The sequence below is a fragment of the Molothrus aeneus genome, chromosome 3, assembly GCF_037042795.1.
Source record: "Molothrus aeneus isolate 106 chromosome 3, BPBGC_Maene_1.0, whole genome shotgun sequence".
Taxonomy (NCBI): Eukaryota; Metazoa; Chordata; class Aves; order Passeriformes; family Icteridae; genus Molothrus; species Molothrus aeneus.
In genome coordinates, this window is record NC_089648.1 from 93,086,834 (window position 1) to 93,112,958 (window position 26,125).

At 36.0% G+C, this 26,125-nt stretch overlaps 1 protein-coding gene across 3 annotated transcripts in view; it reads right to left on the reverse strand.

Annotated features, from left to right (window-relative positions):
* MYO6 (myosin VI) overlaps window positions 1–26,125 on the reverse strand; it is a 103,410-nt gene that overhangs the window by 25,865 nt on the left and 51,420 nt on the right. For all 3 annotated transcript variants that reach the window (XM_066547404.1, XM_066547403.1, XM_066547401.1), the window contains exons 10-22: window positions 23,511–23,591; window positions 20,740–20,920; window positions 18,490–18,634; window positions 12,606–12,763; window positions 11,963–12,054; window positions 11,441–11,513; window positions 10,459–10,586; window positions 9,313–9,408; window positions 7,661–7,834; window positions 3,884–3,922; window positions 2,122–2,215; window positions 646–776; window positions 456–533 (exon numbers count right to left, since the gene is read on the reverse strand). In XM_066547404.1, coding sequence (XP_066403501.1) covers window positions 456–533; window positions 646–776; window positions 2,122–2,215; window positions 3,884–3,922; window positions 7,661–7,834; window positions 9,313–9,408; window positions 10,459–10,586; window positions 11,441–11,513; window positions 11,963–12,054; window positions 12,606–12,763; window positions 18,490–18,634; window positions 20,740–20,920; window positions 23,511–23,591 — 1,470 coding nt within the window. The remainder of the gene's footprint in view (window positions 1–455; window positions 534–645; window positions 777–2,121; window positions 2,216–3,883; window positions 3,923–7,660; window positions 7,835–9,312; window positions 9,409–10,458; window positions 10,587–11,440; window positions 11,514–11,962; window positions 12,055–12,605; window positions 12,764–18,489; window positions 18,635–20,739; window positions 20,921–23,510; window positions 23,592–26,125) is intronic.

The following is a 26,125-nucleotide window of genomic DNA, read 5'->3' on the forward strand; positions in this document are numbered from 1 at the left end:
TTTCAGTAAATATAAGACAGGAAGAACATTTTTCTGGGATTACAATAATTTTCCTTTGTCATCACAATAGCTCTCAACTTCATCTCCTTACTCTGAATAGAAGCAGCAATGCTCAGAATCACAGAAGGAGATTGCAGTTAGAAACAGATTTTACTAGAAAATATTTCTTCTTGGCTCTGACTTCATCTTTTTAAAAGTCAACATAATTCTTGGAATACAAACATTGCATTAGAAATACTGTAGGATCAGCAACAAGACTATAAACCCAATTGTATCCATACAAATTTTGTGAGTTATTCAAAGAAAGTGAACAAAATTACTTGTATAAATCCTGGGCAACCTTATTTAGGTTGGCCACGCTTTTATCAATGTGTTAAACAATGTCACTTTCAAATGTCCTTTCAAATGGAAATTATTTTAAGATTCATAATCATGAACTCCAAGAAAAAGATTACCTTGCCGGGTCTAAAAAACACCTTGGTTAGTCCAAATTTGTAATCATTTTCATTCAGTCCCAGGGCTTTAAATAGGGCCTAAAATACAGAAAACAGAAAGGATTAAATTCTGCTTCCTTCAAAGAAACATGAAAACCAACATCACAATATATTTTCTCTTGTGGATGATACAGAAGAATTATTTTCTTACTTTGCAAAAAAGCCTAGGGTCCAGTCGAGCCAATTTTTCAGGCAAGTATTTCTTGTACATGTTGTATAGTTCGTGAAATGAAGCTCGTGACGGGAAACCACCTTGCATCAAATCCAAAACTGACACCATCCCTAAATTCACAGACACATACACAAAACCTGGGATCAGTAACATGCAAATTAAGCAGTGAATTTTATGATAAACAGTAAGAAGGTTTATGACATAAGACTCAAAGACATTGTTCAGAGACTAAACCACAAAGTTCAGCTGGGATTTTTTCAAGCCTGTAGCATTTTTTGATTATGTGATCAGTCACAAAAAGTTAATACTGAACACATGAGAAAAGCCCATAAGGTTTTCTCCCTATTTGAGAGTTAAGTAACACTCAATCATCCCCATGATTTTTCTTCTAATATTTCTTCCAAAACCTCTTTTTCTTTTTCAGCGGATTTGACATTTTCATTTTTAAAGGGAAGACAAAAAGACCCAAATCTACGCCCCAAACCACCAAATAATGCCCAACCAGGCATTTATTTTAATCATGTGAATGGTATTTGTGAGATGTGGTGCAGATACAACCTCAAATACATGCGCAGGACAGTGCTAGAACATTTAGTGTACTTGAAGTACAAAGTATCAGCTGCTAAGATGTAACATCAATGTCCCGAATAATGTTACATTTTGGCTGCAACTAGGATATCAGTAAATCCTAGACACTGTCAGTAAGATTCAAATTACTTCAGCAGCACAGGCTATACCAGTTTTTACCCACTATTTTACATATCCTTATCCACGGAGGCTGCAGGTAAGTTTTTAAACTTGAGGTTGCTGACGTAAAACTTAATGTTTTGCATACTTGCTTTCAATAGAAATTTAATTTGTTTATACTGTCTTTGTTTTTCAAAAAGTTCAGTGCACGAGCAAATAAAGCTATACATTTGGAAAGCATCTAGCATTTCAAGAATAATGAAGATGCGGCATTTCATCCATGTTAGATGTTCAGCTCCAAATCAGATTAATAGTGATATGAAGAAACTTTTGAGAAAGCAAACTTTTGAGAAAGCAGTATAATTGAACTCAATCACAGTATCTATAAAATCAAAGAACGCTGGTGTGCTTCAATTACTAGATATCTCAGCTAACAGTGACTGCCTCTAAAATCTACAGGAGTTTCTAACACTTCAACTGCCACAGAAATTTTAAATTCTATTGTTCCAGACTGAACTGGTGCCCTATTAATACTGTGGGCAACTCTTCTTTGCAAGAAGAGTCCTAATGCCAATTCAGAATTATTTCTAAAATGAATGCTAAGTCACTAAAAATCTAAATAGCTGTTTATAAGGCATAAATAACCTACCTTCTAGAAAACAGATCAAGCAAGGAAATACTGCTTTCATCCCACATATTTCAAACTTACAGTAATTTATAATCACCAAAGTAAAAATCAGAGGGAAAAATACCAGAGGCATACATTACCTGAACACTGAAGCTGAGAGAGGATCTGTCCTCCTTCAAAGTGGTGACTTGTCATCTTTAGGTTAGGTTTGATACAGCGAATAAAGCTCGACCCCTATGACCAAAGCAAGAAGTTAGCAAAATACACAGATTTTTAAAACTCCTAAAATAACAGTTAAATAATTAACACTTACGTGTGGGGGGGAAAAAGATACAAAATAATAGTATTCTAAAAGAGAAATGCTGACATTATCATAGAATCATGGAATGTTAAGGGGCTGAAGTGGGCCTTAAAGATAATCAAGTCCCAATCCCACCCTTTTTCTCTCATATACCAGTTTTGCACTGTAACCTTGGTCTTGATGTAACTGATCTCAATGGTAAAGCTATTAATTGGATCCTCAATTATGTTGAATATTCACTCAACTATTCTCCTTAACATGTATATAATCTATGATTTATGACTCTAGATCCTACTACCCTCAATATCTTCCACAGTCACAACACTAAAATGCCCCAGAGTTCACATGAGCAAACCAGACTCCTGACATCAGAATCATGCCAGATGAACCTGACCTTCCTTAACTTCTACTTTTCACAACTTCCTTTGTCTCACAGCTGCAGTCTCCTTTCCCTGATGTTGTTCCAGTCTGCTCCTCTGTCATGACCACGTGCACTACAGTTTTGATCACTGCTCTCTCTGATGATTTGACATTCATCAAGGATAACATTTTGCCAAGCACCACCCAATTATTCAGATTTTCCTTTAACAGGTGACTGCTAATGACAACTTTGCATGTACAAAAACAAAATTGGGACTGAGAAAACATAGTATTAATCCCAGTTTGTGGCATATTCTCTCTTTTTCCATCTCTCAGCTGAGAATGAGACAGCACCTGCCAAGGGAAATCTACATTAACAATATCTCCCCAATCATGGATTAGCTAAACTCAAGAGTACAGCAAGCCTGGCCACATACTTTTTTCCCTGGACCGTATTTCAGTTCCAGAATGTTCTGGGTGAAATAGATCACCTTTCATATCAGCCTCATGACTACAGTAAAATCGTATATGCTGGCTATACTCCAAGCACCCCACTGCTTTGTTTCCCTTAATTTTCCACCCTTTTTCTTTTTTTGACAGAGCATAACCTAATATCTATAATTGGTTAGAACATGTGGTCAAGAGAGACAGCACTGTGTTCCTACAACTCCAAGTTCTAAAGTAAAATGGCACGTTGTACATGGAGAATTTCACAAACTATCTAATTACATCAGCCAAATTAACAAATATTCATTAGGGGACTCAGTTTCTTTGACCAGCTGTGCATTTACAGCCTATCAAAAAAAGAAAAATGAAAAATATTTTTAATGACTTTATGGAACATTAAAACAATAATTAATAATAAATTATTTCTTAAATGGCTTACTTCTAAGAAACATTTCTAAATTTTCTGAAAATTAGTTATCAATGATAACCAATGCACAGAAAGTAAAAGAGACAAAACAAGAGATCGCAGCACAGACAGATTTCACACTGCTTATTCACTTTTTTTAACTTTCATTCTACAACTTTTTTGAAGGGGGTTCAAAATGAATGAATGAATGGTTTTCCTTTTTCCAGTAAATAAATAACCATTACATGCACAAGATGTTTCCAAAAAGCCACGTAGCTGCAAACTTTAAAGCAATTACTAATCACATTTATTGTAAGCCCTAATATTGAGATTATCTATTTTGCCTTACATCAGAAAACTGTGAACCTTCATCTGTATATATACTTACAGTGCTGTGAAGCTTCTCAAGAAGCAAATTTAACTGAGTCTGTAAAAGAAAACAGGTATTTCAAGAGCCTTACCACGGCATGAACAGAAATATACACACCAAATTGAGGTACAGCATTACTGCATGCATTTTCATTGTTAGTGAGACAGAACTGATAAACCAGACATTCACCAATTTTAATAGACAAAATCATGCAAGTGTGCATGAATGGCCCTGAGAAAATTGCTTGTACTTAATTGTACAACAATACTGCATGGACTAGTCACTTATTACAACATAGTTATCACAAAGAACATGCATGTCCATTTGGGAAAATAAAAAATAATGACTATGTAACAAAATTATATAAAAAAATTAGACCAATCAGCAATCATTTTTAAAAAACAAACTGAAAATTTGTGAAATCCCAAATTTAATCTGTAGCAAGCATTATTTGTGTGTTACATAATTAACACAAAGTATATTCCCAGGCTTTGCTTCTGTTTTTTTTTTTTTTTGATGCTATGCCAACATTTACCTGCAATGATCTATTTCTATTTCCAAACTTCTAACTTTTTAATTCTCTATTGATGACAAAAAATTACAATGTTAAAATTATACTTGCTGAGGTTACATTTAAATATACTGTGATGAGAAAAGCCTGGAATACTACTATTATTTGGAGTCAAGTTTTCAGGATAACCAGAGACTTAAACGTACCAGAGAAAACAATTTAGAGTTGGTATTGAAAGTAGTTGGTAGGGACTTAAAATATTCCAAAACCACATCAGAAAAATAGCAATATTTTTACTTTAGAGGTGGGTCTGGTTTTTTTTGTTTGTTTGTTTTTTGGGTTGTTTTTAACATAAATTACTGCTAGGCCAGCCTTTCTAGTTTATTAGCAAACTTTAAGTATATAGACTGCAGTAATACAAAATTCAGTATGTCCTAACGTATTCATTTTCAGCACTGGAAGCAAAATTCAAAGGATCTGACTTTTGACTGAATTGTTTTTAGCCAGATCTTTCAATTACCTTGAATCCAAGAAACAAGGTCTGTATGGGTAGTGTGCATCACCTACAGCTGCCAGTTGTCCCTCTGGTAGATAAAATTGGTTTGGGATTTTTTTAACTTAACATGGATGTGGTTAGAAAGAGTGCCACAAGAAGCATGACAAACACTAATAACCTCCTGCTCAGTTCTCACTTACACATACTCTTTATATTTCAACTTGATCATAATAATTATGTTTTCTTAAGTCAGAAACACTTAAGCTTGCAAGAGACAGACTAATTTCCATCAACAGAATACATTTCTGCTTGAGGAAAAATACCCCTTCCTTATACTCTGTGATTTGACAAGAAATAAGCCAGTGACATTCTCAGGTGGACTTCTCCAACAAAATCTGTATATGAGCAAAACATATTGCTAAAACTACTACTCTTTGAATTGTCACAATTTAATTCATCATTAGCATAAGGTAAAATCATCTCAAATAATCTTGAAGAGATCCAATGATAAATTAATCATTATTTTCTCAACTGATTAATGAGAATTAATTTTAATTAGTTATAAGGAAGGGATGTGTGAAGGATTTCATAAAGAGAAGTCCCTGCAACATCATCTAATAATTGATATAATTAGAAGAAGGTCTAATTTCAGTAGTTCAGAAGACTGACTTAGAAATTAATGCACAAAGAATTGTTATTCTTAAAGAGATGAAATATGTAGTAAGATAAAAGACCTTATTTTGATGTCATCTGAAGTGAAATATTCAAGGCTATTAGTGTTCATCAGCATCACATGCTGTGTCTGGGAAGGTAACACTAAATGAATTACTGGAAGTAACACATATATTCAAAATGCCATGAAACTTGAAAACATTGAAAGAATTATAGATTGATGGGCCAGATCCAAGAAGGACATTAGTTGTGTTGACACTATGTGGAGAGGGGAATACCAAAGTAACAAAAGGAAATCCAAAAAAGTTCGCCACAAAATTTCTGCTTCACTTTAAAAATGCCTCCCTTTTAATTCACCTCTCCTTGGGCAATGGTATAATGCATAAGACCGCACCACTGAAGGTGGGGTGATAAATCCGAGAGAAACTGAAAATCCAGACGGAAGAAGAGGAAACTACCTCAAAAGATCCCCCAGTTGATTTCATTTTTAAAATATAGTTCTAAAAAATTGTGGATCTTAGCTTCATTTAAAGCAGACTCATGGCTGCAGGGTTTGCTCAGGACATGGCTTATCTGTATGCAACTTTTCAGACTACCTGATGATCATGTATTTTATATTAAACCAATTACTGCGCTTTAATTCAACAACTACTATAGAATAGGAAGGAGTTAAAAAGACTCATCAGAGCAAAACTCAAGAGAGCAGCCTGCCCAATTCCCAGTTAAATGCCAAAACCACTACCTTACAAGTCAGGCCCTGTATTCTGCTCTTCATGGCACCATAAAAATTTTCTTTCTGGCTACCTAACCAAACAACTCCAGAAAAGTGTAATGAGAACACCCTTTGTCAGACTGACCAATATCTTGGTGCTCACTACAGGAAATAAAATAGCCATAAAACACTGAATACAGTATAGACCTGAAGCAGAATACTATTGCTATAAAAAGCAAGTGTGCTGCTACCATATCCTTCCTGTTCTTCAGCCCCTGCTGAAGAAAACAGTTTTTAAGAAAACAGTTCCAAATGCTAGCCACAAAATATGATTATGCAAGAAGCAAGCTATATCTTGCAGTCCTGATCCAGTACTTAACCTTGATATGGAGCAGAAATGCAGAAACACTCTTCTGCTACTGGCAATGTCTCACTCTATGGGCAGGTTTTTTGGACTATCTAAGATACTTGCATTCCCCAGGGACTGTGTCAGGAGTCTAGCTAGGAACATGAGGTGGGTTTCTGGTGGCCCTACAGGTAAGGTAGCATACCAAAACTGTTTCAGCACTTGACTTGAAGGCATATAAATCCTTCATTGGATCTGGCCCAGATGTGTTGAAAAGAGCTCTTGCTGAAATTGCTGCAGCTCTACCAACTGTAAATCCACAAGACTGAAAAATTTACCTGCAGCCCACGATGTGCCTGCTTTTCATCTCTTAATTCCCCTATTGTTCTCTTTCTAGCCATCCTGAGCTGGAATAGTCCAGCTAAAATAAAACTGCTGAATGAGAAAAGGATGCAGAAAACACTTGGAGAAGACAAGGTTTGAAGGTCATCTTTACAACATCAGAAGAAAGGAGAAAATGAGGAGAAGCATCAGATTCAGGTATTGGGAAAGGAAACATTCAGCACAATTAATATCTTCCTGTGAAAGCCATGACTAAGTAAATATTTCAGAAAAGGAAAAACTATGGTTAGATTAGGTACTAAATTTTGAGAGTTTGGCCAACTGTAGGGAATCAATACATCTTCTAGAAGGTATAATTACAATAGGATGGAAGAACACATTTTGTCACATCTAGAAAATGTGAAAGTCCACAGAATCCAAATTTACATCTCAAAACCTTTTGAATGAAGACTTCTATGTGACTTTGAAAGATTCTGACCTAAAAATCACTACATAATCTCTGTAAGGATTATTATGGAAGATACTTTTGACAGAAATGCATAGCATGTAGCTTAAAACGCCAGTTTCTTATAATTCAACAGAAAAAAAATCTATTTAACCAAATTTTCTTCTGAATCTCAAGTTAGTGCTAGTTCTCCCAACCTTAGGTTCTATTTAATTCAAGTAACATAAAACTGCCGTATATTACAAGAAGATAGGACTCTTTGTGATTTTACCTTGAATTTGTTACCCACGCTGATGAAACTGAGTTTTCCAGCTTTTTGTTTGGGATCCTTGTTGTTGTTAGTGTTGGCTTCAAATAACTGTCGAACAAACTTGTCCTTGGATTCACATATAAGAGACTGAAGAGACATGTGCAAAGCATCATTGTTTTTTTCCACAAATTGCATCTGAAAAGACAACCCAAGAGATAAAAGCACATTTGTTTTACTGTCCAAGTTACTTCAGTCTAATTAGAAAACTAAAGGAAATATAGTTACATACTTAATTCAAAAATCAGCAAGAATACATGGGGTAAATATTAATCCATTATTTCAAACAACTTTTCAGCTGGACACACAAAACTCCAATGCCAGAGAGAAAAGACATTCTTAAATTTGAAGGATGTTGTTGGAATTATGAAACCCAAAGAAAGGTTTGGTGCCTTTAAAGAGATCGGTTGTTTTTATGTTGACTTCCACTTCCAGCACTCAGCACATCATCATCACCTGGAGTTCTGAGAAGCTTAATTCTTCACTGCTTGTAATATCACTTAAGATCTATTGTGAAATGGGAATTAATGTGCACACTTAAACCTACAGTTTGGAAAATGAAATGAAAACAGGTTATTTTAGAAGTACTATGACTATTTATGAACACTTGATTTATTAAAACATATTGTCACTTCCAACAATCTTTATATATCTGGTTTATTTGAAGTGGATCACTAACTTAGAGAAGAACAATACATTACAGTGAAACTCAAGAGGTCAATGTATTAGTATCCAATTTCCCATTTACAAAATCCTCAATAGCTTTTGGTGCAACTTAATAGAGACTTTGATATTAATGAACAGAAGATGCCAAGACTGCTTTGAAGAAAATGCCAGATCTCCCACAAAAGGGTGGGATTCTTCTTTGATAAGAATCAAAGGACTAACACAGGCCTCCAAAGTTTCCTTGGGCCATGAAGACACTAGAGAGGAATATGTATGCAGCCAAGTAAGTAATGCAAGTAGCGTCCTTCATACACGCTGAAGTTATACACCAACAAAGACCTTATGGATCTTCATTTTATCTTAAACTTTCATTTTTGAAAATTGATGGTCTAAATACTGGCTTCAGGTCTTACAATGTTTTTGTACAATAAGTAATAGTCAAAACAGCACAAGAATCTGGAATGTATTTTGAGGGTAGCAATTTCAGGTATTTTGTATTTTTACACGAATGAGTCCATTGCCAGTAGAAACGGAAAACACAAAGTATGATGGGGACTGTGTACAAGGATAATCATGCTTCCAAAAAGGTACTCTTCACTAGCAACACTTTTATATCACATAGTTTATTCTTGTCCCCAGGAAGTAAACACCTTTTGATGCAAAATTTGCAGTAGGCTGTGAATCAATATATTTAATACTGACGCCATTACCTATAGATTTGAAACAAACTTTTACACAAAACACGTCATTAAAATGGGCTGTAACCTGAAAAGTTAAAAGAAACTGTCAATTCTGTCAAATGTGCAAAAAATTAGTTTCTAAGTTAAGACATATAAATGTTTGAACTTCTCTTTTGATCACAAGAAATTTTGCCATTTAAACTATATGCACGTAAAAATATAAATGTTCTACAAAACACAATAAACATAGTTTTCCATAGATAAAATTACCGTCTCGTAGCATACTGCTCCTGCGAAGTGTCGGATAATGAAGCCTTCATCATCTCTGATATTTCTGTGAATGGCCAATTTAGACTTTCTAGGAATCTGGAATTAAGAAGCTGAATTACAAAGAAGTATTGCAATGGAGACTAAGAAAAAGTTTATTCTTAGAACACCATTGTGATCTGCCAGGGGCACTAAGTGCTAAAATCATATTTCCTGTAAATAAAATTGTGCTGATCATTACCATTCCTGTCCAAACCATGATGTTCTAAAAACCTAATTTCAAACTCTTCCACACTCTTAAAATACATTGCATTCAAAATACAAGTCACCAGGATTGCTAACACCAGCCAGTTGATTTTGGTTGTGCCTTTAATCAACACTTTCTTTATCATAAATTTGACAGCTGATGAAAAACCTTGTTATATGAATAGGATTAGACTGAAGCTCAAGATATGGCTTTAGATGGTATATCTTAACAGGCAAGCACCAGCTGACCATACACATACCACCAGAATGTTTCATTGCACACCAATTCAGGCGAGTGGGATTAAGTGGAAACTTAACACAAGGCAAATGGATGACAATTTTGGTAAATGGATTTTAAATGATGGTTTCCTTTGCTCACATTTTATCAGCATTTTTTTAAATTTCAACACATGGATATAAATTTCAACAATTTGCCTTAATCTTCCAGACAGTGCTGTATGTTAAAAAATAAGCAACAAAAAAATTTTCCTAGTATGATTCCTATATTCATCTCTGAAGTGCTAGCTAGACACTAGACATGAGTCAAATGTTCTCCAAAGCAAGAATTTTTTTAAAAGAACAACAAAATAACTCATGTGATATGAAACAATCTAAATTAAAATGTGTTTTTACTTCCTTTTCATGTTTCACATGTTAAAAAACTTCAAATGCAAGTCAAGAATATGGCTTTAGTTTCAGCAGGATATTAGAATTGCTTGAAGTCTTCAGTGAACTTTTCATCAAATCTAATCACCAAACTTGTCCTTAACAAAGAGGTACAGACTGTACAGACTGGGCAGTATGAGATTTCTTATGAAAGATTTTCATTACATTGAAGTGTTACTATCAACTGTTCCAAGAACTGTTTCATTAAAACAAGACAAACAACAAAAATAAACCTACCGAGAGTCTGAAATGGTCCTTGTGTTTTTGATGCACAGCTGAAGTAAAATGCTGGTCACTTGGTTGGGGAAGACGATTTTCTTCATCCAAAATATCCAGTACACCTACTAATTTTGCTTCAATCAAATCTGTTAATAAAATAAACCCATATATTTATGGAAATTGAATATATCAACTTGTATCACTACTGAACATTACACACCAAAATGCTGCTGATCTGATTCTCTACAAAAGTACCTATGGAAAGCCATTAAACAAAATACAAGAAGTCATGACAAATCAGTTCTGTAGATCTTAATAGGTATGTATAGGATATCCATCAAATCTAGAAGTTCTAAGCTTGTGGAACATGGGAGAAAAAGATCAGGAACCAATTGTTTGATTTTTACTCTTGATCTCAAGCTGAAATTAGTCATCCAAAAAGTGCCTAAGTCTTCTTACAGTATGATCCTAGGTCTAGCTTCAGTTGCTGGGGGAGATTTTTAAGCTTTTCATACACATTTTACCACATGTCAAAACTAAAAGGTTAATATTTCCATTTGATAACATGACCCAGTGAGAAGTAGAAATTTGTTTTAGGAAAGGCAGACCAGCATTTAACATACAGTGGTGGTTTCACAACTTTTAACAACTGAATTGCCTTGACCTCTCACACACATATTCCAAAGCCCTTGAAAACTGACACAGAAATTCATGCTCTTGAAACTATTAGACCCAAACTCACAGTTTTTGCAATTTTTTTCCATTCTCTATGAAACTGCTCTTTTAAGAGGAATTTTTACTACAAACTTTTTCCTGTGGAAAGGGTGAAACTGCTATGCTTGTACTGCAGAAATGTCTATGAACTCTAAAGAATGTGAATTGAATGAGGCTATATATAAAACCATATAATTGCTAGTGCTATGCATATTTCACCTCCTCTGCTTGAAGGTTTTTTCCCCATGACAGTAACAAAAAGCTTGACAATTCAAGAAGTACATACCTATACAGTCCTGATTATCTACATAACGAACTTCATTAACCCCCAGGCCTTCTTTCTGGTAAAGTTCTTGTTCCTAAAGTAATTGAAAAGAGAAAACACCTCTCTTAAATTTTTTTTAACTGAAAAAAAATCTAGGAAAAAAAAAATTTAAATCCAGGAAAAGCATTTTTAAAAAATATAGCATGAATCAACACACATTTGAGAATTTTCTCACACAGCCTAATGTATTCCAACTTTAACACCTTAATGATAAGCCTGTTCAAGTCAATATTTTCATTAGGTATTAGCAATTATCCAATCTCTGGATAGCTCATTGCTGGTTTTCAAAAATCCACATTCTTTTCTGACACAACCAGATGTCACATAATATGGAAACAGTGTATCAACGGATTTTTTTTTTCAAACATAATGTGTAATCTTATGAAAAGCAGTGCTACTTAAGGCATCTCTTCAGCAAAAAAAACAAAAATTCCTGAAACAGTAAAAAACCAATTCCTAAATATAACATTAAATATATCATACCTCTTTCAGAATTCTTTCATTAAAAAATTGCTGCAGTTTTTCATTACAGTAGTTTATACAGAATTGTTCAAAACTGTTGTGTTCAAAGTACTCTGAAAGACAGAAGTTAAACTTTTATGATAAAACACTGTTCCAAGAGTTTAAATTAAATAGTAAATAAGAGAAGCTTCACAGTGCTAATATTTAAAGATGTGTTCAGATCCATAGCCATTTCTTTCAGCAAAATGAAATCTTTTACAGATTTCCAAGTTGTACACAAGCCATCTAAAAATACTGCAGCAGATGATATTTCTAAGATAAATGACAGACAGTTGGCAGCAAACCAAAGCAAGATGCTACCAGACAGTGAAATTGTACCAATACACCCTCATGCATCTATGATACAACAGGCTGGCAGTAGATATCAAAGCTCTAAAGACCTGAGAACCAAAGGTTGCTCCCCTGGACAAGCTTGGCAGGACTAGAGCACATCACAAAACATGCCCTGTTTTGAATTTTAGTGAGTCAAAGAAGCAAAAAGCAAAAGCTTCACAAGAACCATCAACACCAAAAAGAAAACCCCTCCCACCCTTCATTACAGAATTTATTATTGAATCTTTGGTGGAAAACAGTGACAACTAGAAATTATTTTAGGCATACTTACCAAAACCAGCTATATCTAGAACTCCAATGAAGAAAGAAGAAGTTTCAAATGGAAAACACTGGTTTACCCTTTTCACTACATGATCAAACAGATGACTGTACACGGTTTTAGCCAAGGCATCGCGAGCATTGTTTGCTTGTTCCACTTTCAAGGGTACCCTAAAAAAACAAGATACAGATCTTATTTTTCAGAATTCCTTACTGTGAAATGCTGAGATTAGACTCTAAACCTTAAAACAGCCTTTCCAATACCATAAATTAGGACCTAAGAAACCCTCCCTGATCTCTAGGCCAAGGCAGGAAACAACCTTGCCAAGTTAGACTATCTTAGCTGTAAAAAACAATAATGTTTTGCTACCATCAGTAGAAATGAGATTCAGATGCTTTCATAATTCTTTATTAAATAATTAGAAATTCTACTGACAGTGTCCAGAGAAAGGTATTTAAACTATATACAACACCATCTACAAAAATATTTCAACCATTTACTTATGATTTGTTATGTTAGAAGAAAGCCTAAAGTTCAGTTTTTGCTCTGACATCTTTTCTGCTCCTCACCCTATCACACCAGTGAGGAGGCTGAGGGTGAACAAGAAGCTGAGAGGGGACACAGCTGGGACAGCTGACCCCAACTAACCAAAGGGACATTCTGTATCATATGGCATCATGCTCAGCAACAAAAGCTGAAGGAAGAAGAGGGAAAGGAGAACGATTCTATGAATTTAAAGTATTGTCTTCCTAAGTAACCACAACACTTGATGAAGCCTGCTATCCTGGGGAGCTGAACACTGACCTTCCAACAGAAAGTAGAGAATGAATTCCTGGTTTTGCACTGCTTGCACATGTAGCTTTTGCTTTACCTTTTAAACTGCCTTTATCAACAACCCATGTGTTTCCTCATTTTTACCCCTCCCCTTTTCCCTTCCACTGGCAGGGAGTGAGTGGCTACAAGGGGCTGAGTTGCCAGCTGGAGTTAAACCACAACAACAGCTTATCCATATTGCATAATTTCCTTCACTTCCCAGAATTCATAAGCACTAAACTAAGTAATAATTACTATTTTTTTTATTTCTACAAAGATAATACTTCTGATGCAGAATCATGACAGTGATGGAGATCACTTTCTATTGTGACTGGTAAGCCATGGAACCAGAGTCTCCATTCCCAAAGGACACTTGCAGCTACATTACATTTGATAGTAATTAGCTTTAACACACAATCTTGTCTTCCACTAAGTATCTATCTTATCTTAAGGTAATGAGTACTGACAGAAATCTCAGCTTATAAATAGAAGGAAGGTACCTTTGCATTCTGTTCTGATACGTTTAAGAGATCAGAATACTAATTCCTGTCAGCTGCAGACCTATTACATAATACAATATATTAAAATCATTTATGTTTTTTACTTACTTTTTTAAACAACATGACAAATAGTTGTACTGCTAGAGCATGTATTTACAAAATGGTCCTAGTGTTCAAAATAGCAAACTCTGCCACTGTTAAGTGCAATTCTAAAGACTGCACAAACCCTTGCTGCTAAATTTCATAGTATGCAGCAAACATGCATGGAAAGAAAATGTAACCCTGCAAAGCATTTTGCACAACTGAAAGTGCTGAATGCACTGAAAATGCCCTGAAACAGTAGATACACAAGAGCCCCATCACAGAACTGATGCTCAGAACAAGTAGCTTTCTTTTCATGAACTTGCTTTCCCTCAGCTCTCCTTTCTTTGGTCTGCAAAAAGACAAATGAATCTCTTTCTTTCTCTTGTTTCTTGCCTGAACAGGAAAAGATAAATTCTCCTTCCTCCATTTTACCTTCTTTCCCTCTCCTGAATTTATCAGCTACTTGAATGCAATGGAGAAAAAATTTGCCAAATTCTAAGTACTTTGGTAAGGCTGCAAAAAAAACCCTTGTTGGTCTTCATGCCAATTTCTTCAGCAAAGTTTCCAATGATCTAAAGTTTAAGACCTAGGGGAAAGCACGGATGGTGTAGATTGAGTCTGTGGACAAAATCTCTCCATGCAAACTCCATGCAGTTCCCAAATATATTCCAGAACAAATTAATTAAAAACATGTATAATTTGCCCATGGTTGACAACAACTGAGGGAGAGAGCAGGTGAAGCGATATCCATCAATTACTGTCATCCAATATGGTTACTGGTTCATAAATAAAGTAGCCTGGATTAAGTAACCCTACCTAATTAAATACTCCATATAATTAAAGAATATAAGCAGTATATTTGTAAGTTGAAAAAAGCTAAAGTTCAAAAAAGTTTCGAAAAAGTTTTTCCAATGGACACTTCAGTAGCATCACTAAAAAAAATGCATTTTGGTAGAAAATGTACTGCAAAAGAAGCTGAAGGACTTGGAATGATGCAAGTTAATTTTTTTCACCTTGTAAAATAATTTAGTTTGTGATGATGGAGTCCTCTGTGAAAGTCTTCTAGGAAAAGAAGAAACTGAGCAAGAGAAAAGCACAGTAGCACATTTACAGTCTAAGAGAAGCACCAGATTTTGAATCCTAACACATTATTTCTCTCTGTAAATACACTTCACATGGATGTTAAAAACACCATCCAGCAAGGTAATTATTTTGGGGTTTTGGGAGACAAAGACAGATAGACATAGCGCAGCTGTCAAGTCCCCCAGGCAAATCACTGCACATGATTATTTAATAAAATTCAGAGAGATTGCATTTAGCATCACCCTCCTACAGTTCCTTGTTGGCTCCACTGTGCCCAGCAGAACAAAGCCTTTGTTATACTCTGAGCACAGTGATTTCAGCTGAGCTATTTATTCACTGTGACCTATTAGGACTCACATGATCTACTTGCACACAAAAGGTCCCTAAGAAAGAGAGAGAAATGACCAGCTCTTTGGGTTGCTGGAACAAAAAAAACCAATGCACTTGTCAAAACTCTAATACTGATAGCAGTCAAGTAGTTTCTAAACCACACTACCATAAAAAAATTGTGTCTATGTAACAAATATCTAAAATAGTCCAATCCACTTTTACATGCAGTAAGCCATGTGAGAAGATGATATTGGTGTATTTATTAGAGTATGTCTGCTTTTAGATGCACAAGTTTATAAAATGCTAGCAAAAGAGGCTTAATGCAATAATCATTGAGATGTGTAAGGAGTCTGCTGAATTCATTTTTGACATCCCCAAAATAAAACACGAGAAAAATAAGATCTGCTGGCATAAAAACATAGCTCCTTGTGTTTGCAGACTTTTGAAACTGCACAGTGCTAATAACACTACAGGCTTATTAGGATAAATTTGCTGATCAGAAAATCTTTACAGTTTTAATCCAAAGTAAACTCAAAACTGTAACAAAAATTAAGAAACCTTCCCTGACAGTGTCATTTGAGGAGTGATCAGACGGTGTGCCTCATAATGGTGGTAGCTTGGTATGTCCCACCAAACATTCTCCAAAGGAAAATATACAGACAAGCCTTATGTCTGTGTTACATGTACTAGAGCCAAAACGAATCTGTTCTCAGAGGCTGAATCAGCAGTTCCCTGAGAGCATTTCCAGTGGGGTGCCATCTGAATCTGACATGGATACAATTCGTTCAAAGCCCTTCTGCTTCTGTTTAACACTTTCACTTAAAAGGAATGTGAAACTAAGGGTATTCTCAAAAAACGGGCTCTAATAATACTGAATCAAGAAAGCAGAAAATCTTGTAACAAGATTAGTATACAGGATTATTTTCAAAAAATTCATAATGTAAAAATCCACAAGATATATTTCAGTAAAGGAAAGTGGGTAGTAGTAAGCTGAAAAGAATTTAAAAATGCAAATGGAAGATGGAGAATAACCAGGTAAGCAGTAAGTCAACAGAGAAAGATCAGCAATTATTGTGCATCCCAACTTGAATTAAGTAAAAATGTTATTGACTTTCAAAACCTGCAATGTTCATATTGCCATGAATTACTATGAGTGCCATCTGTACTGTACAATAAGAAATTTTCTACTCTAGTGTACTGATAAAGCTTCTCCTGGATGAATATATCAAAGATTTTGCTGTCAATTTAGACATGGTTTGGACAAGAGCAAATAGTAAAAGCTCGGTCAATATTTTCCACTGGAGACACTTTTTCCTGCAAGACTGACATCTTCATATACATTAAGCTTGTAATGAAGGGGAAAAAATTTCTTATAACACTCCATATCATCTGATAAGGCAGCAAGATGACAACGACTCAAGTCCCCTATTTCTAGTAACTGATGGGGAAGAAAAAGGAGGAATTTACATTGGGCAGGGAGAGAAGAATTTACTCTCAAGAAATGGACTTTTGAATACACAATTAAGAGGTTTAAATCTTGAGCTTTTAACTAAATGCAGAGTAACACATCACCCTCTCCCGCTCCCCCAACATTATTTACCATTTGTCACTGCATTAGAATTTTTTCCATAATAATAATTTCTGTAATAAATTTCCAAAGAAATTGCAAAGACAAAATATGCAAGGAAGTCAAATAAACCCCATTAATACAGATAATGATGAGTTTCATATATTAAAAATTTGGTGTAATGTGAATAAAGTATTTCCAATTCACTAAAACAATCAGATTGTTTCCATATGTTAATAAAAAGCACACCTGTATTCTTCCAAGGAGTGAATGTTCATTAGCTTCCTAATCAAAAGACTGATGCATTCAGGTGGACACTGAGAATTACTTTAATGTGCACAAAACTGCTTAGTCCAAGCTCAGTTTTTTATGTGAACTCCAGAAAATACTCAACACAGAAAACTAAATGTTAAAACACACAATTCAGTTGCAGGCATCCCTGACAGCTTGCATGCTAGGATCAATCTCAGCAAGAGAAAATTTGCGGTAGAAGCTAGAGGTTTTTCATAAATAAAAGGTAACTGCATTGTCATTTTCATAAAACTCAGTTTTGCAAGAGTTATAAATTTCATGGTTTTGAAATGTTATCACCAGTACCATATTTATACAGGCTCTTTGCCCTTAATTCATTTCCATGTACATACAGAAAGGAACCATTATCCTGCTTCTGTGCCTAGGAAGTTACCTGGATAACAGCTTCAGAAAAAAAAAAAAAAAAAAAAAAAAAAAAAAAAAAAACCCACACTTTCTATCCATGTTTTTGTGAAACATTATTTACAGTCAAGATTAAATGTGTGTTTACCAAAAGCAGCAAAAAGCAGCAATTACTGGATTACCATTTGCAGGGGTGTTTTTAAAGTTAAAACTTGATTTCAGAAGAATTACATATGACAAACACAAGGACAGTGATCACTCAGACATTAAGAAGGGTGGCCATCCTGCCCTCTGATTTAAGCATCCCAGCCCTAATTATTACAGAGCAGCACTCACGGGAGCACTGCGCAGCCCTCAGGAGAAAGATTCAAGCATCTTCTGAAAGACTTCAGGCACCACATTGACATTCCTTGATAGTGTATCTAATAAATGATTTAGCATATCAAATTTGCTGGGCAGGCTGTGGATTTAACCGGCTGACTGCTATACTTTCTTTGGCCACACAGCGTACTCACTAACACATGAGAGATTTTACACAGCACAGGAGTTACTTATTCAAAGTGCTATACGCCTGCTAGCCTTCAGCTAGTGTAAGTGCGTAACTGCGATTTCTTTACGACCAAGGGGGTGCACCTGTGCTCGGAGAGCCATTAAAAGAAGCGCTTTAGACAGCTGCGCTTGGTGCGAGCGCCCCTCAGTTCTGCCCTGCAGCTGGTTAAGCGGAGCTGGGGCCCATTGTGCAGGTGGGTGAGCAGGGAAGGCGCGGAGCCGATCCCCGGCGAGGCAGCAGCGCCGGCGGCCCCTCACGGGCGGCGCCCGCCCCGCCCCGCCCCGCCCCGCCCCTCCCGCCGGCGCCGCCACTCACTTGATGACCGTGCCCTTGGCGCCCCCTGCCGTGGTGAGCATGACGCGCGAGGTGAGGCTCCCGCGCAGGTCGTCCTCGTCCAGGCCCAGCAGGGCCGCGCAGCGCTCCAGCGCCGCCTGGCTCCGCGCGCGCGGCGTGCAGCCCCCTGCGGACACACAGCGTCAGCAGCAGCGCCCAGGGAGGCACCGCTGCCTCTGCGCAGCACCTCGGAGCAGTTCGGTGCCAAGAGGCAGTTCACAGAACCCAGGGAACCCCCTCAAAACAAACACAAAAATAACATCTCGCCCAAAAACTATCCATGAAATTCCGTATTTCTAGAACGCTGTCCAGGCTGCTTGTAGGGAAGAACTATCCCAAAATGCAGAAGTGCTAACTCCTACAAACTAACTCTAGTGACTTAAAACTTTTGAACGTAGATGCTCCTGTTATCCTCCAGGCTCCCTTGCAATGCAGCAGAAGTGGCTGCTAGGGCAGGCTCCTGGCACTTGGATTTTTCAGATGAGGCTGTGTACATGTCCAGGTAAACAGCCAGAAGGTGCAGTCCTGCTGCTCTGCACCTGCCTCGGCGCCAGGGCTCGGCCAGCAGAGATCTCCAACTGGCACACCACCCACTTTAGTAAAATCTGGCACTTATTTACGTGTTTCCTGTTGCTTGCAGTAGAGCAGCGACAGAGCTCTAGAGGGTCTTACCAGTCTCTCTCTGGTAAGAGACTGCCTGAACCAGTTCAAACACACCCTGTATATAGACACACAAGGTGAGGGAAAAACAAAACATGTATTTGGAATTTAGAAGTTCAATACATTAATTTACATTTTAGAAGTTCCTTTACATTTTAGGAGATCTATAACTTATTCCAGAAAAAAGTGGGTCTGAATTTCAGTATTTAGAGGTCCTAAGTTCTCTGGTGACATTTCCTTCTCTAAACCCTGACTTTCCTTACCATCTGTGGTTTCCACTCTTCTCATTCATTTCTTCCTCAAACTCACATTTGCACCTCTCTCACTGTTTAACCTGGTCAATGCCCACGTCCCAACTCACAAAAGGCCCAAACAGGGAAGCTCTCTGTGAAGCTTACTGGTTTGAGCTACATGAGGCCACTACCCATCTCTACACCTGCATCTTCCCAGATTCATTCTCATTAATCATGCTCATTTCTGTCATCTTCATGAAGATGGCAACAGCATGAACTGAGACTGGGGAGGTTGTCATTTGATCTATAGAGTAGACAGAGGAAAACAAAAACCAGAAACAAAACAACTCACCTCTATGCCAACCCTAAGCTACCCAATTTGAATTCAGCACTGGCCCTGATTTGATACATGGGACTGGAGCCCACCCATGATCTCTTCTGAACAGAATGTTTTGTACAGTACTGTGCTGATTCTGTACTTGGGGTCAGGAGCTAGTGAACCTTTAAGGTTAGCACTCATTTAATTCATCATTCAGAACACCTTTTAAAATGTTCTTTGGTCTGCTCTTCCAAACAGCTGCACCAACAGCTATACATACTTGAAGTAGGACCAGGAGGAACCAATTTCACTCTGTCTTGCAACTCAAGCTAGACCTGCATACTTATGTTTTCTACTATAGTTGTGTATTTGTAGTACATCCAGACCCAGAGGAATCAGCCCTTCAGGAATATATGGACAGCAGTTCTCAATTTAGAGAGGCTGATTTCAGTAGTAAGGTAATAAGGACAATTCCCAAATCATTAAATCTCCTTCATCAACCTTCATGCACATTCTGCAATTAAGTCCCAACTACACTTGTACTGCTTCATCTTGTGAGCAACGTCTTAAAATGAGGAAGTTATATTTACCTACGTTTTTGCTGTAACTTTTTTTTTCATCTCTCAAAATACTAACACGATGTTATTTTTGGAAGCCAAAGGACATAACGCCTTTCCCTACAGGGAAAGGAGTTGCTAATGTCAAGATCTTTTTGTGGTATTAGAGAGAAGTTGGACCTTAAAGCTGTCATTAAAATACAAAATGGCTCTATTCTTTAATGAAACTTTTCACAGAATAGGTTCTTGAACAGTTTCAGTGCAACCCTATTTGCTTTCAGAGCATGGAAAGAAGTACAACTTTAAAAGATAAACTTGACTTCAAAATGGGGTGAATTAAGATGGAATTACCCATGAACACAAAGAAGCATTCAAAAGCAGTAATTCACATGCAAAGGGAATGTCTCTAATCAAGAGGCATTTTCAGTATTTTTAGGAAAAACAATTTCTATTTTGATCTAACCTGAAGTACTCCCAGCTTCCTCAAAATCGATATTTCCAAGGTGAAGGACACCAGCCACTACTCTAAAAAGATCAAGTTTTTCTTCATCATCCAGTCCAATCTTTTTCATAGCTGTGCACATTCTGTTGAAATCTCCATGATCATCTAACAGTGGATCCTTCAAGGAACCTTCTTTAAGATACTATAAAACACAAAAAACCAAAAATTCTATGTAAGTGCTTTAAAGTAAATGTAAGCAAATATTTCCAGTCAAGGATAAGTCATATCAAAAAGCATACAAAAGCATGCCAAACTAAGTAGATCCAAGTTCTTCATACAATATAGGCCTTGCAAGAACCTTAATTTAAATTGTTGATACTTGGAAGCATGATCTTTGAAACTTAAATTTCACAGCAAACTTCAAACTATCTTCAGAAAGCAGAAGCTAGAGAGAATGTGACTGCTTAGGACAGGGAAATATGAGATAATGAGCAGGGGGAAGGAAGACTTTGGCTAAGGGAGCTATTGGAGCATTTAATACAAAGGAATCCTTCTAACCCAAGCAGCTGAAAAAAGATAGAGGTCCTTGCAATAGGATGACAGAAGGACAGGAGTACAGGACAAATCAGAAGCAGGAGCATTTTCCCTATTATAAACAGGCTTATTTAGAGAAATATACTAGTTAACTTCTTGGTGTAATTAAGAAACAGAAAAGTTGTTTGCAGTGGTCTATGGCTTAGAAGAATACTAACTATGTTCTGAAATACTAATTTAATATTTTGCTGATTTTTCAAATTTAAATACATTGAAAGCTATTTTAGCTATAAACCAGTTTAAATAGTAGAAAGTAACACATCTGCATGCAATCAAAAACTACATGGACATGCACAGACTGAGCTACGTCTTTACTCATTTTTAAATGTTATCAATTAAAAAGAATAATTTACTAAATAAAAGCCTTGTATTGTCAAATAAGCTAACGTGATTTTTATCAAAACAAAACACCACATGCATCTGAAAAATTCACTTCACACAACATGTAGGCACATCAATAACATTAAACTACATGTTAATTATATAAAATGATCACCTCATCTTCCTGATAAGGAAAACACAAAAATAATTGAAGTATTAATTGACTATTCCAGATACTTTTATTCAAAAAACAATCTTAATATTTTTAATAAAATGACAGTAAATACGAAACTTCCAATTTAAAAACCTGAACAAGACAATATATTTCCTGTCTAAACAGCTATACTAGGTTTAAATATAATTTAACTTTGATCCTTTGTTGAGCCTTCAAATGAATATGGCAGTTACATGTAAGTATTATGGTATTATATGTTCTGCTACTTCATGTCTTATATATATTTTCAGAACTATTCTGTGAATATGTTTTAATTTAGACAAACACTTATTTCAAATCAAGTCTTCTCTTATTTCAAGTTCATCAGAGGACCAGTTTTATGACAACACCCACCTGTAAATCACATCAATAACAGAAAATTGCACAGGTTCATCTTCCAGAAGAAAAAATAAGTGAATGTTGATACTCTGTGTCTACTCACTACAATTCTTTGTGAAAGGCAAATTGGGTAAACTGAGGCAAAATTCCCCAATGCTAGCCTATATGCTTGTATCTACCAGCCTTCTGCCTCACAGTGATGTCAAATAAGTATTTTTGTATCTGATTTTCCATCCTCCCTGATTAAAGAAAATAGCCTACATTTAACAACAGAAGTCAGGACTATATGCTGAGTGTTACAATAATACAACCACTAGAAATCCAGGGGCAGACTTGACAATGTTGACTTGAGGAAAGGAATTATCTATACAGTCTCTTGTAGTTGAGCACAAGCCCCAAGACCACGTTGTGAAAGAGATGGCATGACCACTTGGTGGAATGAGACTCTTAAGTTATTTTTGTCAGATATATATGCAGCTTACCCTGCTACTGAATCACAAATATGGATTTCATTAATATTTGAAATACCTTCCAGCTACACAAATGTGAATTTCATACTTTGAGTAGATGAAAATTTTATTAGAGAACAGAGTAGAAGTTTAATTAAGTGTTTTAATAACTTCCAATTCATATATACTATTAATTCAGAACAAATTCTTTAGTATCCTCATGTGAACAGCTCAAATGTTTAAGTGCTCAAATTCTGGTAATTCCAGTTCTAAAAAATGCAAACAGAGATGGAGCAAGGAGGTATAAAAAAGTTTTGAAGCTTCAGACCTTCAACCGGGAAATTCCATGCTCTGGCATAACTAGCAGTTAATAGCAAGGGGAAAACAAAAACCTTTAAAGTGCACTGAGGAGGAGAATATAGTCATGGCTAGAAGTGAGGTTGCACTACTGATTTATAGAAACAGTTTGGAGCATCATTTCAAAACTCCACATAGTAAAAATGGCTCCAGAAAAAACATTGCTTTTGACCTATTTCTACCAGTAGTTAGGATTTTTAAAAAGAAAATTACAAAAGTATTAGACTTTTGTTTTCCACAGAAGACAAGCTGCATCATTAAGTGTTATGTTATTATAAGAATGAAGACGAAACCATTTTATATACACTGTTCCATTTGGGATTTTATGATGCATGTTAAAATGTATTTCTAGCACTGAACTCCAAAGCAGAGTTCTCAATACAGCATCTTGGAGAGTACCCTCTTAGACCTATAAAGATGTGTAAAATGAACATTTCATTCCACACTATAAAATTGTAATCACTTTCAACTCTATCTCCATTATTTAACAATATAAACTAACTAAGATAAAAACTTACCTCAGGACTCTTGCGATTTTGCAAAATCTGCTTGTCTGTTTCTTTGTTAGCGAAGAATCTGGTACAGCCTCGATTTAAATACTGTAACAATAAAAAAGTGGAAATGCATAGTTAAAGATAGAAGTAAGGAAAACATATGCTTTTATTTAAGGCTTGCCCTACATAGCTTGATTTAACCATTTGATACAAACAACATGAGAAGTGCTCATAATTCATTCCTTGAAAATATATTTATTTACATCTACAAAATTAAAGAACTGCAACAGTAGCAAACTTCTATTGAAAGTTTCTTGATTTTGACAACCAAAACACTTTTTGACACAATGGGATATTCATTAAGCTACACAATATTTTCTTACTTTTTGATTTTATTACACCTATGCAAGGAGTCCAGGATTACAGAAAAGACAACCAAAATTAGGAACCAAAAACATTCCTTTTCTGGCATACGTAATATGAAACTACTAATTTTTCCTCACCAAATATTTCTATAGGTAGTAGGAGACATAGTGTATTAAAAAGTCTGAAGAAGATTTAAAGCTTACAGCATGGTCTAAGTGGAAGCCTTATTTTGAACCTGGCTTCTGATATCCACCTTATGTTGTATAGTAATCTCAGATTTACTGTTCAGTAAATCAGACTGAATTTAGATTTAAATAATTACTGTTGCTTTCTGAAAAATGGGATCACCAGCTTTTCCTTTCTGATTTGTTCATCTGAATGTAAGAACTCTGTCCAAAAGCTTGGACAGAGCCCTTTGTCTGAAGGAAGTGAACTGATTCTTTACTCTTTAATTGAACAAAGATGTTTTCTAAGAGGTGAACACAGACAATTCTACTCTCTGATTAAAATTTACATGCAAAATTCCAAAACCTCAAAATATTCTTCAAAGCATTTCTAACAGCAGAAGAAAACTTGGTGACAAATTTAATATTAAAACAAAGTGACAACTGTTCAAAGCTAGCTTAGTGTTTAACAAAGTACAGAAGTTTTCTTTATCAGTCAATAAGAATGCAAATCACAGTGTATTTTAAACACAATATATCCCTGTTTTACAGCATTAGTAACACAATCCCAGAAACTGGGGATGAGAAGTGAAAAAGGTCATATTTTTCAAAAAGAGAGCGTGGAAACTTATCTGACAGGTTGAGAATGTGAACCAGCATGGTATTAAATGATAACCTACATAAAAGACATTTAATCACAAGATAATGGCTTTCATTTGAAAGCTAAAACCTTGAGTAAATTTATATATTAAATTAGGGAGAAATTATATTTTTAAAAAACACAAATACACAGTTTCAGGTTATCATACAGTACATCTAAATACCATTGTACTTGGGGTTTGGTTTGTATGGTTTGCCTGACCTTTTTTTTTTTTTTTTTGTGAAGTATAACACACTATTGTAACTTCAGCAACTCAAACATAAGGCAATTTCACTTCTCTTCCTGAAATTTAGATGAGAAAAAAGTTCAGCTTCTCATCCCCATTTACTGTTCTCCAGGTAAAGAATTACTCCAGAATTACTGTGCAGCTTTACTTTCACAGCCATGTGATTCAGTCCAAGGCACCAAGACCTACAAGGTTCAGCACAGGCTTTCCTCGTGACCTTGAATTTCTGAAAACTTTTACAGGGCAACCTAAAGCACAGCTCCCAGGACTGCACGCTTTAATGTGGGTTGTGCTGGAGAATGGGTGTGTAAGAAACCTGCAGAACTGCAGGGCTATTTGCATAATCCTTGGCCAAGTAAATTCTCACTACCCCAGGGAACCTGCAGGGGAAGGATGAACTAATACAGAGGTAATGGCCATCCATGCTGCTGCAATCCAGAGGACAGGTCAGGCAAGTGCAGCCAATGTAGTGCCTTGGTTTACATGCCCAGAGCAATGTGTCCCTATGCCATGATGGCCAAATGGATGGGGAGGAGATTCCAAGGGATCACTTAAGTCAAAGGGAAGCAAGCCCAAAGATTAAAGAGAATTAAGTTATCCTCTATCTTTTAAAAATATTTTGCTTCTTTGAAAAAGAAAAAAAAAACCAAACCCCCCCGAAAAACCACAAAAAACAAAAAAAAAAAACCAACCACAAAAAAACCCAAACCAAAACAAAACAAACAAAAAAAAAAAACCACCTTAAATTTGAGATGGTCCTATTTCTAACAAAGTGTACTTTAAAGAAACCAGGCTTGAGTCTTAGAACTCCAGCTGGCCCTAATTTGGACTTTGACTCAATAAGCCATAAGGCTCAAGGCAAGGGGCACAATAGAGCCAATGCAATGTGACTTAAGGGATTAGCTTTTCTAAATAAGCAATTTTAGAGTTTGAGGTTTTTTATCTTTCCTGTAAAATTTAGTACTGATTGGAAAATACTGATCAATCATCCAACTTTGCCTTGTGTAATATCACAATCTATTATCAAAAGCTTGAAAGATGGCATTTCTATGAACTCTGAAACACATATGCAGTCAACAAAATGTGGTAAAAAAAAGTGACACAAGTATGCTTAGTCAGAACCATTTCATGATGAAAACTGAAGTAGCAAATGAGAACAAAGAACACAAAAATCATCTTGACAAAAGAAATGCAAATTTAGGAGGAAAATTATCTTTTAAAT